Source organism: Syngnathus leptorhynchus, chromosome 20, assembly GCF_054491065.1.
Source record: "Syngnathus leptorhynchus isolate UIUO chromosome 20, UIUO_Slep, whole genome shotgun sequence".
In the NCBI taxonomy this organism is placed as follows: Eukaryota; Metazoa; Chordata; class Actinopteri; order Syngnathiformes; family Syngnathidae; genus Syngnathus; species Syngnathus leptorhynchus.
This window is the reverse complement of record NC_141214.1, coordinates 5,920,252-5,934,937: the sequence shown is the minus strand read 5'-3', so window position 1 is coordinate 5,934,937 and position 14,686 is coordinate 5,920,252. Positions and strand designations below refer to the sequence as shown.

Below are 14,686 nucleotides of genomic sequence, written 5' to 3'. Positions count from 1 at the left end.
ACAAGATTCATAGAAATGATCATTCATGACAGAAATTACAAATACACATTTTTGAAATGTGACAATTTGTCCATTTCTGGGAAACAAAATTAATCAATGGAGGTAGTCAAGTTACTTGTCATCAGGTGTGTTCTTTTTTTTAATCTTATGTAACGAGGCGGGTCTCCCTGCCCCCCTTCTGAGCTAAAAAAAAAAATAACCCCCCCCCCCCCCCCCCCCCCGAGTCTCCACACTTTCACCGCAAGCCTCGTCCAGGGTCCGCTCCGATCAATCATTGACCAGAAGGAGCACCAGTAGCACCTGTGTTGACCCTGTCAAGCAGCGCTGTCATGAGCCCATGTTCGGACCTCCAAACCGGCCCGAGTTAAATTCGCTACAAGGTGAGAGGCCACCACCACGGGACTCGATGCTATTCTGGCAGCCCTGCACCGAGAACTTCCGCACGCTGCTGCAGCAGCGACGCGACGGAAACCACCGACGGTATGACCGCATTTGCCCTCTTTTTGTTTTTTTATCTTGTTTTTGTCATGTTTTCATCACATTCGTTGATATTTTGACTGTTTAAAACGCACAACGTCGAGTCCACCTGTTGCTCTCACTCGAAGATAAGTTATTTTTGACAGAATATTCGTGTCAAAAAGAGTTTGCTGTCAACTTTGCAAGTGTTTTTGTTAGGAAAGTGGGCGGGCCGCCGTTCATATGATGACGGAAGCACAGACGCCTCTGATTGGCTGAACAACTGCAACAGCCGCACGCCAATTGGCTGACAGGTCCTCCATAGACGAGGCAGTGGCTGGCGAGGGTACGGCGGAAGAACGGCGGGGGGCAGCACCTCGCAGTGCGGATTCCGCAGAGTGAGCGACGGGGCGGACGCTGGGGGAGCCATGTTGATGCCCGGCTGTGCGTCTCTTCGGGTTTGGGCTCAAGGACCACAGCGGGGAGCAGAGGGTTGCGAGCCAGCTTGGTGATTGGAGCTGCGCGACGAGCACCCCGGACATTGACTCAAACGCAACGGGAAGTTGTTGCTAGTTAGCCCCGCTGGATAGCAACAGCTGTGCAGGGGAATAACCCGCCTGCACATCCCCCTTTACCGTTTACTTTCCACCTGTTAACAACGTTCGACCGACTCAGGGGAGTGTGTGGCGGTGACAAAAAGCAAAACAATCCCGTACAGAGGAAGCGTCCCGCTCCTAGAGCTAGCTTAGCCTAGCCACCGTTAGCATGTGAGCTTCGTCGTCCTCGCCTTCTTCCTCCAAGTCACGACCGTCAATTCGGGGCTATAAACTCACACCGTGACTGCCCTGGACAAACAATTTGTTCGACCCCACACGAAAGCTAATGTAAAGTGGAGAGTTATGGAGATAAGTTGCCTCTCGGTTGGATTCGCCTGCCTAGTAAGCTAGGCTAGGACAAGTTTGCCTCGTCGAGAGAGTCGGAGGCCGGGCGAACACTTCCTCGTCCTTACGTCCCCCGGTTGTCGTCTTCATTGCCCCCCACACCTGAAGCAGCAAGCTGGCGGCCCCTCAAGTGGAAGCCGAGGACAAGGACCTCGGGCCCATGGCCTGGGTACTCAAGATCGACGAGTCGGGGCTGGTGCACGACTTCGACGCCAGCCTCTCTGGCATCGGCCAGGAGCTGGGGGCTGCAGCCTACAGCATGAGGTTAGAGACAGATAGACTGCCACTGGTCCACATCGACCCTATCTTGCATGGACATGCTCTTTGTCCTCATCACGCCTGTGTCTTACTCGTAACGAGATTTGGGGGGGGGGTCTCCGAGGGAGTGCCACAATCAAGGCTCAAACCCAAGCAAGCATGCAAGAAAGTGTTATTATGTACTCATCTGTCAATATGAATGGTGACCTAGGGTTAAAGTTCAGCTGGAGGCTTTCCTGACGCCCTGGTCCCTTGTGTTCGTTTCAGTGATGTGCTGGCCCTGCCCATCTTCAAACAGGAGGACTCCAGCCTCCCCTCGGAAAGCGAGAGCAAGAACCCCCCATTCCAGTATGTGCTGTGCGCCGCCACCTCGCCCGCCGTCAAGCTGCACGACGAGACGCTCACGTACCTCAACCAAGGTTAGACTCAGCTTCGATACAAATCTAAAAAGACAAATTCACATTTGTTTTCATTCAATGTGCAAATTAAATGGGAGGGGGGAAAAAAAAAAAAACAAGATTGATTGGTTGTCTGTGTTTCAGGCCAGTCTTACGAGGTGCGCATGTTAGACAACAGGAAGCCCGGTGAGTTACCGGAACTCACCAACAAGATGGTGAAGGTAAGGACCGCAGGTTGTCGTGCAGGTCTGGTGCTCATTGCTACAACACGGATGTGTGTGTGCGTGTGTGTGTCCATAGAGCACAGTGCGTGTGGTTTTCCACGACCGGCGGCTTCAGTACACGGAACACCAGCAGCTGGAGGGATGGAAGTGGAATCGTCCCGGCGACCGTTTACTGGATATCGGTAACCACGCGTTGCAACTAAAGCATCAAGTGGGTATGCGTGTGTTTATTCAGATGTTCTGAGAGCATGTGTGTGTGACAGATATTCCCATGTCGGTGGGCATCGTGGAGCCCAAGACTCATCCCTCCCAGCTCAACGCCGCAGAGTTCCTGTGGGACTTGAACAAGAGGGCCTCCGTCTTTGTGCAGGTCAAATAGTCGGCAACTTGTCATTTTTTATTATTTTAGATCAGGGGTGTCAAAAAAAAAAAATTCGCGGGCCGTATTGTAGTCATAGCTTCTTTCGGAAGGCCATTTTGAATGTCAACCCAAATGAATGTATGAGCACCTCATATTATATACAGTAAAAGCTACATAACAAACTGACAAATAACTCGTTTTCAAATCAGAGTAAAAGCTGGTTAAATATAAAAAAAAAAAAAATGATGTTATTAAAAGTGATGACAATTTGCAATTCTAGTAATGACATGAATTTGATGCACAATTTGTCTTGGCGGGCCACATTAAATGATGTGGCCGGCCATATCTGGGCCCCCGGGCCTTGAGTCTGACACCAGTGTTTTAAATGGATTGATTACATTTTTCTGCATCCAATTTTTGGAAATTATGTTTTGATATTGTTTAAACAACTTGATTTTTTTTTTTCAAATTGGTTAGAAGGACTGAATTATATATTTAAGTTAACGAAAAAATAACTTATTTAAAGCTGTTTTGATCAACAAACTCATCCAAGCGTGTTGTTGTTGTTTGACCCCCGTTTGCAGGTTCACTGCATCAGCACCGAGTTCACGCCGCGCAAGCACGGCGGCGAGAAGGGCGTCCCCTTCAGGATCCAGATCGATACCTTTGCGCCGGGGGACGCCAGCGACTACGTCGAGCACCTCCACTCGGCTTCCTGCCAAATCAAAGTCTTCAAGGTAGGCCCCCCCTCAAAATGCTGCAAATCTTCAACAATTTGCCGTTTCATTTGAGTTCCCGTTTCAATTTTTTTAGCCAAAAGGGGCGGATCGCAAGCAGAAGACGGACCGCGAGAAGATGGAGAAGCGCAGCGCTCAGGAGAAGGAGAAATACCAGCCTTCCTACGATACCACTATCTTGTCCGAGGTCAGTCGGGTTTGGGTCACGCGCGGCGCCGTCGCCCGCCCGACGCCTCACTTCCTGCCGTGTCCAACAAGCAGACGCGGCTGGAGCCCATCATCGAGGAAGCGGGCGACCACGAGCTGAAGAAGTCCAGCAAGCGGACGCTTCCGGCCGACTGCGGCGACTCCTTGGCCAAGAGAGGCAGCGTGAGCCACTTTTGGACTTCAAAGTCAACAGAAAAAGCTTTTAATTAGCAAAAGCTTGGGATTTGAATTTGTATTTTATGTTCCATGGATTTGAACGCAACTTTCAATGTTGTCAGTGTTCGCCGTGGCCGGACAGCGCCTACGTGGCCCCCAACCCCAACCAGCCACCCACTCCCTCCTTCACGTCCACGCCTCTCTCAACTTACGCCTCCAGCACCACCAACACCTCCTCGCTACCCGACAGGTAAGGAACCCGCCCCGCCCGCTGCACCGCTTTGACATTTGAAGGCCCCACGCCGAGATCACTCCTGTCCCTCCCAGTGACTCGTCCTCGCCCAATCACCAGGCGGAACCCGGCAGCTATGCCGGTACAGAGGTTTGTCCAAATGGCGAGCGTGCGTGCGAGTGTGCGTGCGTTGATGTTCTTTGGCGACTTCCCTTGCAGCAGTTGAGTCCCGCCGCATCCATTCAGGACACGCAAAAATGGCTGCTGAAAAACCGATTCAACTCCTGCGCGCGGCTCTTCACTCACTTCTCAGGTAAACATACACACTCGAGATGATGTAGGGTTACCCTAATCTACCATCTGTGCCTATTGATTGACTTTGCTGACTCTGTCTGTTCAGGTTCTGATTTGTTAAAGCTAACCCGGGACGACCTGGTCCAGATTTGCGGTCCCGCGGACGGAATTCGACTCTTCTACGCCCTCAAATCAAAGTGTGTCCTCTCACCTGTCTGGACTCACGCGCGACTCTTTGAGTCCGGCTTTCGTAACGCCGCTGTTGGTTTTGTGCACGCCCAGGTCCGTGCGTCCCCGGCTGACTGTGTACGTGTGTCAGGAATCCCCTCAGCACAGCCCCCTGCTGGAAAGACACGCCACCAGCCAAAATGGCGAACAAGGCGCCTCGCCCAGTTTACACGGTAGGATGCTCGTTGGCGGCGGGATTCCGAGAGTTCTCCGAAAGGCGCCCGACAGGATGTGTTTTCTCACCATGACAGTGTACCACGCTCTGTACCTGGAGGAGCTGACGGCGGGCGAGCTGATTCGCAAGATGGCCGCCGTGTGCGGCCTCCCGTTGGGGACCATAAACCAGGTCTACAGACAAGGACCCACCGGCATCCACATCCTGCTCAGTGACCAGGTACGCTTGCATGCTTACTTGCTTGTCTGAAATGGAATGAAATGAAAGCAGGCCAAGGCAAAGCTGACAATTACTTGATTAAGACTGACACCCAGCGGTTAAATCGTGTACTGCATCTAGTTTAAACCGCATGAGCCTGTTGGAGACAATCCAATTGTTTTGTGGTGTTTTCTCGCTCACACATTGTGAAAATACAAGCATGATGATTAGGTTTTTGTTTGAAAAAAAGAAATTAACATATACACAGAAGTTTGGAAAAAATATATTTTCCCCAAGAGTACTAATCAAACTATCCCGATGTGTGCAGATGGTGTGCAACTTGACGGACGAGAGCTGCTTCGTCATCAGCACCGTCAAAGGTGAGCCTCGTACCCCCCCCCACCCCACCCCCCACCGCAAGGTCAACAAGACTTTGAACGCCATTGGTGCTTTTCTTGCAGACGAGCAAGGCGAAGGACTCCACCTCATCTTGAAGTAAGGCCAGGACCACCGTCAACCATTCTCCAACTAAATCGACCCAAACGTCCGTCTCTGCCTGCGTGTTTCTTCTACGCCCTGTCACCCCCCCCCCCCCCCCCCCTCCCCGCTCTCAATCGGATGGACGGCGAAGAAAAGAGACGAGAAGGGGCGTGTAAAAATGTTAGAATCTGACATGCGGGGGATGTGTCCAATGTTTCATATTGAAAACACAGAAAGAGGAGAGCGGTGCTTCTTGGCTGGAGAGCTTCTTTTTTTTTTGGCTTTATCTTTTTTATGTATTTTACGCAGGCCAGTATTGGACGTCATTTTGCTCACCATCTTGATTGAGAGGAGCAAAATAAGGGGGGGGGGGCTGTTGTCTTATTGTAATCGACCAGCTGTGCTCAGCAAACTAAATATGTGGACGTAGTACGTCAAATCATTTTCCGTTTTGTGTGATCTCTCTCGCTGCCTGTTACTCGCGTTTTTAGTCGTTTTGTGTTCCTCAGAACCGCTTGATTTTGGGCCAGGTCAATCCCAGAGTAAGGACCAAAATATCTTTTAGAGAGAGTCACCATTCATTCGTTCCTTTGTGTGTGTGCACAAGCAGCTCGTCAGCGGCGTCCAACCGACATCATGGCAGCTCCACATCCAGTCTTGCAATCTTTTTTTTTTTACGTGTGTGTGTGTGTGTGTGTGTGTTTGTGCAGAGCAACAAAGCCAGCGAGCGCAAGGTGATTAGCTCAAAATTATTTCCAAATGTTTGGGCCACATTCACAAGAAAACACTAATGATACTATGAGAATTAAGTCGGGTGAATGTTTTTGTGGTTTTGAAAATATGAAGAAAAAAAAAACGTTTTCTCCCTTGTTATTGTGTAAAAATCGTTTTGTTTGAGGAAAAAAATGCACTGATTTGTTTTTGGGTGGAAAGCTATTTTGAAATATTTCTTTCTCAAAAATAAGTTTGTCTGAGGTATAAAAATGTTATATTTTCTGAGTATTTGCTATTTTAACTATTCCCCTGACTAAAAAAAAAAATCTTCACAAAATCAGACATATTTAACTCAATGATTTTTATTTTACAAAAACAACTCAAAAGTAAACCTGCGCCATAATCTCATTCCTTGAGTACAACTTTTTCCATAAAAAGCTATTTTAGAAAAAAAAAAGTTTTGCTGTACTGCAACTTTTTGTCCCCCCCCCCCAAAAAAAAATACTGAATTTTGGAGGACTTTATTGAAAACATTCGGACAAAATTCTCTTAGTATAGAATATATTTCCTTTTTAGTGTGAGCCTTAAACTCCCTAGTACAGAAAAAAAACACGCACATCCTGTATTAGTCATTAGGCGTCGTCTGCCTTTTCAAACGTATGCATGTGTTCCCCCCCATGTTGCATGTTGAAGTCGGGAGAAGACATCCTATTTTTTTGGGAGATAAGACCAAGCTTGCACTGAAAACTCCCAAACTGCGTGTTTAGCAGGTAATCCTTCGCCCACATCCTTCTTGCTCTCCCGCCACACATACAATATATGACAATGTCATAAAAGACAATTAAGGGGCGTGTTTGTGTATCTGAGTGAGGTAACCACTTCACGTCCAGCCTCAATGATTCTACTTGTGTGTGCACACAAAATGCACACGTGCTGGGAATAAATGATTTCAGAACAGTCTTGTCTGTTTTTTTATAAGATCATTTTCTTTGTCCAAGAATAACTTTTTTTTTTTTAAACACTTCTGCGTTGACATTTTATAACGGACCAATCTACTGAGGCTGCGTAGTACGAGCCTTCCTGAACGTCTTTATGACGTCATTTGACAAACTAAATCCAGGAAGTGAATCCGCTGCCTTGTTTTGAGTTCGGTGGTAGCCCGGTGGAGCTCTCCTACCTTCTCCCCGAACTAAGCTGACACACAATCGCAAGGCACAAAATGGCGACGTTTATTTCTGTGCCGCTGAAAAAATCCTCGGAGGTAGACTTGGTCAAGCCATTGTCGAAATTCGTCACGTCCACTTACCCGGCGGGCGACGAGCAGACGGAGTACATTCGAGCTGTGGAGGAACTCGACAAGCTCCGGCGGAACGCGGTGGGAAGGCCGCTTGACAAACATGAGAGCTCACTGGAGAGCTTACTCAGGTAAAAAAAACAAAAAAAAGAGAAACAATCGATAAAAATTAACTGTCAGTCATGGTGAAGTGGACGCCATTTTAAATTCCGTATGTTGCTTCACCGCACCCTGACGCGTTAGCTGAGTTAGCTTAGCCGGCTAAACTAAACTAGCTCGGTTTATTTTGGCAGGAAAGCCACCCCAAGTTACGTTAACATGTTGGTGTGATGAAACAAAAATCAATTTACATTATTTGTCTTCGTATGACGGAAAAGTGACATACTGACGGGATTTTGGTACATTGAGCTCATTTTAAGTGCGTGCTCCCGTCACGTGACCACAACACATTAGCCAGTCTCACTCGAGTTCACATGATTGAAAATACTTTAACAACTTTTTCTATTTAAAAATAGTAAAAAACAACAACATATATTTATAGAGTCTAAAAGGATCAACCGAGTATTGTTACCATGAAAACAATAAATACAACTAGCTGTGACTGTAATTGCCACATTTTCCAGATAGTTAAAAAGATTTTAAATCTGACTTTGAGATTACAATTTCTTTCCTCAAATATATCCCAACTTTTATTCTCTACAAAATGAAAACATAATTATTTTCTCAGAAATTCTGCTAAGTTAATGAATTTTAAAAAAGCGAATTTACATATTTATTATTTAGATTTTTGTTTTGTTTTTCTGTCACTCAATCTCTAAGTTAAAGGGCTTTTTAAAATAAGGAAGTAGCCATTTTACGTGTAAAAGGCGGGGGGGGGGGGGGGTTGTCATATTCCATGTTAGGCTGTATTGTTGGAATTTTCTCATACGTGTCACGCATGCCATGTGTCATAAAAATCCTGAGTGGTTTTGTTATACTTGTCACCAAGCGACATGGGATTCCACTGACGTGTCTTACCAGGTATGCGCTTGGCTTCAGGGGCTTTTTGACTCCCAGTGCTGAAAATAACTTTTGACTTATCTTTCGATAATAACAGTTGAAGCTCCCTTTTACCTGTAAGTTTATTTATATAGCTCTAAGAACAGTGCTGAACAAAACATTGCCATAGTTTATTGTCAGTAAAAGACAGTTCTGGCACAGTTCTGTGTGAAAGAGCGCAGAGTAGACCTTTGGTTGGTCATGTCGCCGCTGCAACAACAACCAGGGAAGGTGGTAGGGGAAGAACTAGGGCGAAGATCATTTGTTTACATCGCTGTGGCAACCATTGTGCGCACTCGGGTTTTCTTTACTCGACCACACCTCAGCTCACCTTCCAACTCTGCTCGTCAGCTTAGCACAAGTAACTAGCTTAATTGTCACACAAGTGTAAGATATAAGATGTCTGGCATGTCGTTGCGAGCCGACATATTTTACTGTCACATATAAATGATACCCGTTACTTTAATAACAACGTGACGATCAGTATAGCCGCTTGTCAGTTAGCTCGATTGTGCTTGTCGTTATTGTCGTCATCTTAAGTATGCATTCTGAGCAGTGTCACATGCTTTCTAACCATGCAGATATTATGACCAACTGTGCTCCGTGGAGCCCAAGTTCCCCTTCAGTGAAAACCAGGTAATGGATTACACGCCGCCGTGTTGTTTGTCACGCTCTAGCCATCAAGTCACTGTGAGTGTGCGTTTTGATTCCGCAGCTGTGCTTAACCTTCACGTGGAAAGATGCCTTCGATAAAGGCTCGCTCTTCGGCGGCTCCGTTAAACTCGGTAAGCGCTTGACCCTGATGACCTCTTGACACGCTACAAATAGATAATGCTACACGGTCTAACAGGTTGGACGAACTTGAGTCTTTTGTGGAACCTGAGCAAAAGCGTGTGTGAATTATCACAGAAATTTCTGACTGCCCAACAATGTGAACAATAAGAACCATTGTGCGTTAGTATGCTAGTGTTACTTTGGTTTTTGGGTATCAAAGCATCTCAAAGTAACCCCCCCCCCCCACACACACAAAAAAAAAAAAAAAGTGATGGAGGTTTTGTCACTTTAGAGGCAAAAAACGTGCGCCCTGTTTTGCAGCGTTGGCCAGCCTGGGCTACGAGAAGACGTGCGTGCTGTTCAACGCAGCGGCGCTGGCCAGCCAGATCGCCTCAGAGCAGAACCTGGACAATGACGAAGGCCTCAAAAACGCCGCCAAATATTATCAGGTGATTAAGCGTGTCTGCTTTCCATCATGTGCCCCTCGATACAAGTATCACTAAAAAGTCAAAAGGATGTTTTAAGTTCATTGACACGCAACATGAGAAAATCTCGTCACATGTCTTCGTTTGTACGTTGAGCGTGTTTTTGTCACGTAGCTGGCCAGCGGCGCCTTCGGCCACATCAAAGACACGGTGCTGTCGGCCCTCAACCGCGAGCCCACCATGGACATCGCCCCGGAAACTGTGGGCACCCTCAGTCTCATCATGCTGGCCCAGGCTCAGGAGGTCTTCTTCCTCAAAGCCACCACAGGTAAAAGCAAGCTATGTGATTTATTATCGCCGCTCATGTTGTTTCATATTTCGTTTCTCGTCGTCATCTTCAGACAGGATGAAGGACGCCATCATCGCCAAGCTGTCCAATCAGGCGGCAGACTTCTACGGAGACGCCTTCAAGCAGTGTCAGTACAAAGACAACCTGCCGAAGGTATGCCCGACATGCCCACACACGCTCAACGCTTTTTTCCGACGTCGTAGCTGGCTCACGATTAAGCTTGGCATTTGTGAGGCTAACCAACAGAAGAAAATTACAAAGGGACACGTTCATGTCTATCAAATTTTTGATCTCAGTTTAAAATTCACATCCATCCATCCATCTTTCCTTTCACTTGAAATGAAAAAATAATCCACAATTAAATAACGGAGAAGGACAGCACAATGCTCGTGGAACTGTCCACCTCTTTCTTTTCTCCCCTCCCTTTCTTGGGCTCTTCCTCTGATTAGTCACTTCAAGTCGATAACATCATTGCTCATTGTTCCTGCAACTTTGACATTACTTCTTAAAACTTGAGGTGCAGTGTGGTTCATTATTGTGGTGAGCTGCTTGAGGGTCCAAATATTAGGAACAGTATGATTTTGTACAACCACAATCAGGAAACATTATTTGATGAGAGCCTCGTGTGAATCTAGAAAACGCTTAGGAAAGGCAAATCGGTGCATGTGTGTGTGTTTTGGGGATAAGTTTTGGCGCTTCCTGCTGAAGGGTTAACCACTCACAGCCTGTTCTGTTTTCTCTCCCGTTGTCTTCCTTTTCTTTCTGCATCCCTCATGGTGGTGGCGTGCCCCTTCCCCTCTTCTTGGTGTTTTTATTCTTGTTTTGCAACACCCCCCTTGGCTGCTTTTTGTTGTTGTCGGACTGCCCTGGTACCGTGCATGTGTGTGCATTTGTGTGCGTCCCGCTCTGTGTTTGCCTTCTCCCTGGTCAGTATTTTTATTTTCAGGAAGTGCTGCCGGTGCTGGCGGCCAAGCATTGCATCATGCAGGCCAACGCTGAACTCCACCAGAGCGTACTCGCCAAGCAGAAGAAGCTCTTCGGCGAGGAAATTGCTCGCCTGCAGGTTGGTGCCGAGCCTTGACGCCTCCCCGAAAAGGGCGCCGTTCAAATTATCACACGGCTCCTCCGTTCAGCGCGCGGCCGAGCTGGTGAAGACGGTGGCGTCGCGCTACGACGAGTACGTGAGCGTCAGGGAACTGACGGAGAAGATCAACCGATCACTCACCGCCGCCAGGAAGGACAACGACTTTATTTACCACGACCGCGTGCCCGAGCTCAAGGACTTGGAGCCGATCGGCAAGGCGGCGTTGGTGAAGGCCACCGCCATCACACCGCCGCTCAGCCAGAAGTTTTCAGGTTCGACGCGTGCGCAAATCTTTTTGATTGATTGATTGATTGATTGATTGATTGATTGATTGATTGATTGATTGATTGTGCGCTCTCCAGACTTGTTTGGAAAGATGGTTCCCACGGCAGTCCAGCAATCCATGAGCGTGTACAGCCAGCGTAAATCAGACACCGTCAACAGATTGGTGGGAACCATGCGGGAGGCCACCAACCTCTGCAACGGGTAAACGCATCTAATGCGGCCCATCGCTCTCCCCCGGTGAATCTTGACTCGGATCGCCAATCTTCCGCTAGGGTTCTGGCGTCCCTCAACCTGCCAGCCGCTCTGGAGGACCTCTCAGGAGACTCCGTTCCGCAATCCATTGCTGAGAAGGCCCGCTCTGTCGTGCAGCAGGGAGGCCTGCAGAGCATCGAGCAGCTCATCAAGGACTTGCCCGAGCTGCTCACCCGCAACAGGGAAATTCTGGACGAGGTGAGAAGCGCACTCTTAAGTGGAAAGCGGCAAAGTAAAAGCAGAAAGTAGGCAGACTGTGACGCTTTATCAATTTCTTCATATGTCAAGACACACAAAGAGATCGGAATTTGGAGATCACAATATTAAAATTTAGCATAAACAATGAAGTTCGTTGTCAAATGTTTGGCCGTTTTTTTTCCAAGGCACTGAAAATGCTGAACGACGAGGAGACGACGGACAACGAGCTGAGAGCCAAATTCAACCAGCGCTGGAACCGGACCCCGTCTGGGGACCTCTACAAGCCCCTTCGTGCTGGTACCGCCGCCAATTTCTTTTTCCAAATGGCTCCGGGTTTAAAAAAATGAAACCCAAAACACTGTGCACAAATGATTTCATTTGTTGCCCTTTAAATGGAAATGAAATTGATCAGAGTTTAGTTCTTCAAAAAGCAATTGTAACTTTGAATAGTCTAAAAACAGACTAGCTTGAACCCGGAAACCGAGAGACTGAAGTATGCTTTGACTTTTAGAGGGCGCCAACTTCTGCAGCATCCTGGACAAGGCGGTGCAAGCGGATCAGGTGGTGAAGGACCGCTACAACGCCCACTGCGACATGATCGCGCTGCTGTGCAAGCCCGAGAGCGAGCTGAACGCCGCGCTGCCCTCCGCCAACCCCGCCAAGACGCTGCAGGGCAGCGAGGTGGTGGGCGTGCTGCGCTCGCAGCTGGCCCGGCTAGACCAGGTGAAGCAGGAGCGCGAGGCGCTGGAGAAGGACATCAAGGACGTGACCTTCGACATGACCGCCACTTTCCTGACGGCGCTGGCCAAGGACGGCGCCATCAACGAGGAGCAGCTCTCGGCGGGGCAGCTGGACCAGCTGTACGGCGAGCACAACCAGAAGGTGCAGGCCAGCCTTCGCCAGCAGGAGGAGCTGCTGGCACAGATTCAGGTAGCCACCCATACCGGTTTTGCAACCTGAGGCATTAAAGAGGTGACTGCCCATCTTTCGACATCCATGGGATTTTCAAAGCACGTGGCGGCGTTAAATCAGTCATCGTAAACGTCGGCTCGGTGCCGCCGTTTGGCACACGGCGTGGCGTGAAACGAGACCCGCGAAAGGTGACTTTGGTGCACCTTTTTTGTTTTTAGACATCACATCAGGAGTTCAGCAGCCTTAAGCAGTCCAACGCGGAAGCCAACCTGCGAGAGGAGGTCCTCAAGAAGCTGGCCTCGGCCCACGACAGCTACGTGGAGATCAGCAGCAACCTGCGCGAAGGCACCAAGGTTCGCGCTCGTCGGTCTTCCGGGCCATCTATTCGCCACGGGCGCTTTCATTCATTCTGTCTCTCCCTTCCTCGTAGTTCTACAACGACCTGACGGAAATCCTGCTCAAGTTCCAGAACAAATGCTGCGACATAGTCTTTGCTCGCAAGACGGAACGTGATGAGCTCCTCAAGTGAGTCGCGCGACCCCCCAAACGAGGTTGGCGCTATTATTTATTTCACTTTTTTTTGTTGTCTTTCAGGGAGCTGCAGCAGAGTATCGCCCGTGAGCCCAGCGCCCCCAACTTCAATGTCCCCGCTTACCAGAGCCAACCCCCGGGCCCCCCCGGCGGCCCCACTCCTGCTCCTAGGACCATATTTGTAAGCTGATAAGCCACAGACTTGTGCTATTGTCAATGGTTTACCCAAAACTGTTTGAAGCCCTGAAGTGATTTAACTTGGTGTACCCCCCCCCCCCCCCCCCCTGTCTCTGCACACACCCTAAAATAAGTCTGAACATATTACACAAATGCTTTTTGTTGATATGATGCTAATATATATCCTTACTATAGGGAAGAGTTGACGCACCTTCTCTTCTCCAGACACATCCTAGGGACAAAATGTTTTTACTGGCACCTCACTCGTCTCTGTCCTTGCAGAACCCAGCCCCTCCACAGACCCCCCAGCAGACCCAAGCTAAATCTCAGCCCCCTGCCCGGCCCCCCCCACCTGTCTTGACTCCACCTGTCTTGACTCCGCAGACCGCATCGGCCGGCACAACTCAAGCCGGCGCTTTGGCCAACAACCCCCCGCCGGTGGCGCCCCCCTCCGCGGCGCAGGGACCCCCTTACCCCAACTACCAGGGGTATCCGCAGTGAGTTTGGCACTGAATGGCCGCTCGCCCTCGTTTTGTGCATAAGCGTGACGGCGTCGTGTCCTCGCAGGTACTTCCAGATGCCGATGGGCTACAACCCGTACACCTACGGCCAGTACAACGTGCCCTTCATACCCTACCAGGCCACGCCGGGCCAACCGGGCTACCCGGCCGCCCCCCCGGGCACGCAGGGCTACCCCGGCTACCCCCAGCAGCCCTCGCAGCAGCAGAACTACTACCCTCAGCAATGAAGCAACCCCCACCACCCATCTTAACACTTTGCTCCTTCTTTTCAGGAATTTTGATACATTTTCTTTCCTCTGGGATCTTGAAAGCACCTTTTCTCTTTACTTGATTGACGCACTAAAAAAATGTCCAACCGTAATGCGCTGGAGGACTCCCTGGCGGGTGTACAGTCCGTTCGTTGCGTACACCCCAAAATTCTCCGACCCCTTTTATCAGCTCTCCTGTTTTTGTAATTAATCCATAGCTGCCTCGCAGATGTACACACACGCACGGGCTTTGTTTTTTGTTATTGTTTTCTAATCTCTTTCCTCTCTCAAAGGCAGACATGTGCTCGGTTAGCCGCCAACCATGTCACAATCACAAGCTGTACAACATGAGAGATGTGCTCTATTATTATTAAATATGAATATATGTATAAAATCATATGACTGGCTAACCTCAAGGAACTCATTTTGTCTTCTTTGCAGCGCAGTCACCATGTTCACCTGTCAACAAAGCTGATTTGATTTATTTGGTGTAATTTTATAGAAGACCTGCACTTACAATATTTTCTTTTTTTAATTTG

General features: G+C 48.8%; 2 protein-coding genes across 7 annotated transcripts; both read left to right on the top strand.

Moving 5' to 3' along the window:
* Positions 1 to 219: 219 nt before the first annotated feature.
* ubp1 (upstream binding protein 1) lies at positions 220 to 6,345 on the top strand. Of its 4 annotated transcripts, none has more exons than XM_085900699.1 (16): positions 220 to 480; positions 1,923 to 2,074; positions 2,198 to 2,274; positions 2,354 to 2,459; positions 2,541 to 2,647; positions 3,223 to 3,375; positions 3,452 to 3,562; positions 3,637 to 3,744; positions 3,861 to 3,988; positions 4,066 to 4,120; positions 4,190 to 4,283; positions 4,371 to 4,461; positions 4,547 to 4,665; positions 4,744 to 4,886; positions 5,194 to 5,245; positions 5,327 to 6,345. In XM_085900699.1, the coding sequence occupies exons 1-16, from the start codon at positions 338 to 340 to the stop codon at positions 5,362 to 5,364; spliced, it is 1,677 nt and encodes a 558-aa protein (XP_085756825.1). In that variant the 5' UTR covers positions 220 to 337; the 3' UTR covers positions 5,365 to 6,345. The 4 variants fall into 4 exon arrangements, with proteins under 4 accessions (XP_085756825.1, XP_085756823.1, XP_085756826.1 ...); XM_085900697.1 differs by having other exon boundaries at positions 3,634 to 3,744; XM_085900700.1 differs by lacking the exon at positions 220 to 480 and adding an exon at positions 792 to 1,661 and having other exon boundaries at positions 3,634 to 3,744.
* Positions 6,346 to 7,127: 782 nt separating this feature from the next.
* Positions 7,128 to 14,563, top strand: pdcd6ip (programmed cell death 6 interacting protein). Of its 3 annotated transcripts, none has more exons than XM_085900695.1 (17): positions 7,128 to 7,484; positions 8,973 to 9,027; positions 9,107 to 9,176; positions 9,487 to 9,614; positions 9,765 to 9,918; positions 9,992 to 10,092; positions 10,886 to 11,002; positions 11,073 to 11,295; positions 11,386 to 11,509; positions 11,581 to 11,758; positions 11,944 to 12,055; positions 12,270 to 12,688; positions 12,889 to 13,023; positions 13,101 to 13,195; positions 13,265 to 13,382; positions 13,661 to 13,875; positions 13,946 to 14,563. In XM_085900695.1, exons 1-17 carry the CDS (start codon positions 7,279 to 7,281, stop codon positions 14,124 to 14,126), a joined length of 2,631 nt encoding a protein of 876 aa, XP_085756821.1. In that variant the 5' UTR covers positions 7,128 to 7,278; the 3' UTR covers positions 14,127 to 14,563. The 3 variants fall into 3 exon arrangements, with proteins under 3 accessions (XP_085756821.1, XP_085756822.1, XP_085756820.1); XM_085900696.1 differs by having other exon boundaries at positions 10,871 to 11,002; positions 13,763 to 13,875; XM_085900694.1 differs by having other exon boundaries at positions 10,871 to 11,002.
* Positions 14,564 to 14,686: the final 123 nt, after the last annotated feature.

Excerpts from the sequence above, each read along its gene's own strand:
- ubp1 (XM_085900697.1), top strand. The coding sequence starts at position 338 with ATGTTCGGACCTCCAAACCGGCCCGAGTTAAATTCGCTACAAGGTGAG. Across the intron at positions 3,745-3,860 it reads CCTTGGCCAAGAGAGGCAGC|TGTTCGCCGTGGCCGGACAG; the intron begins GTGAGCCACTTT and ends CAATGTTGTCAG. Across the intron at positions 3,989-4,065 it reads ACCTCCTCGCTACCCGACAG|TGACTCGTCCTCGCCCAATC; the intron begins GTAAGGAACCCG and ends TGTCCCTCCCAG.
- pdcd6ip (XM_085900694.1), top strand. The coding sequence starts at position 7,279 with ATGGCGACGTTTATTTCTGTGCCGCTGAAAAAATCCTCGGAGGTAGAC. Across the intron at positions 9,028-9,106 it reads TCCCCTTCAGTGAAAACCAG|CTGTGCTTAACCTTCACGTG; the intron begins GTAATGGATTAC and ends TTGATTCCGCAG. Across the intron at positions 9,177-9,486 it reads CGGCGGCTCCGTTAAACTCG|CGTTGGCCAGCCTGGGCTAC; the intron begins GTAAGCGCTTGA and ends CCTGTTTTGCAG.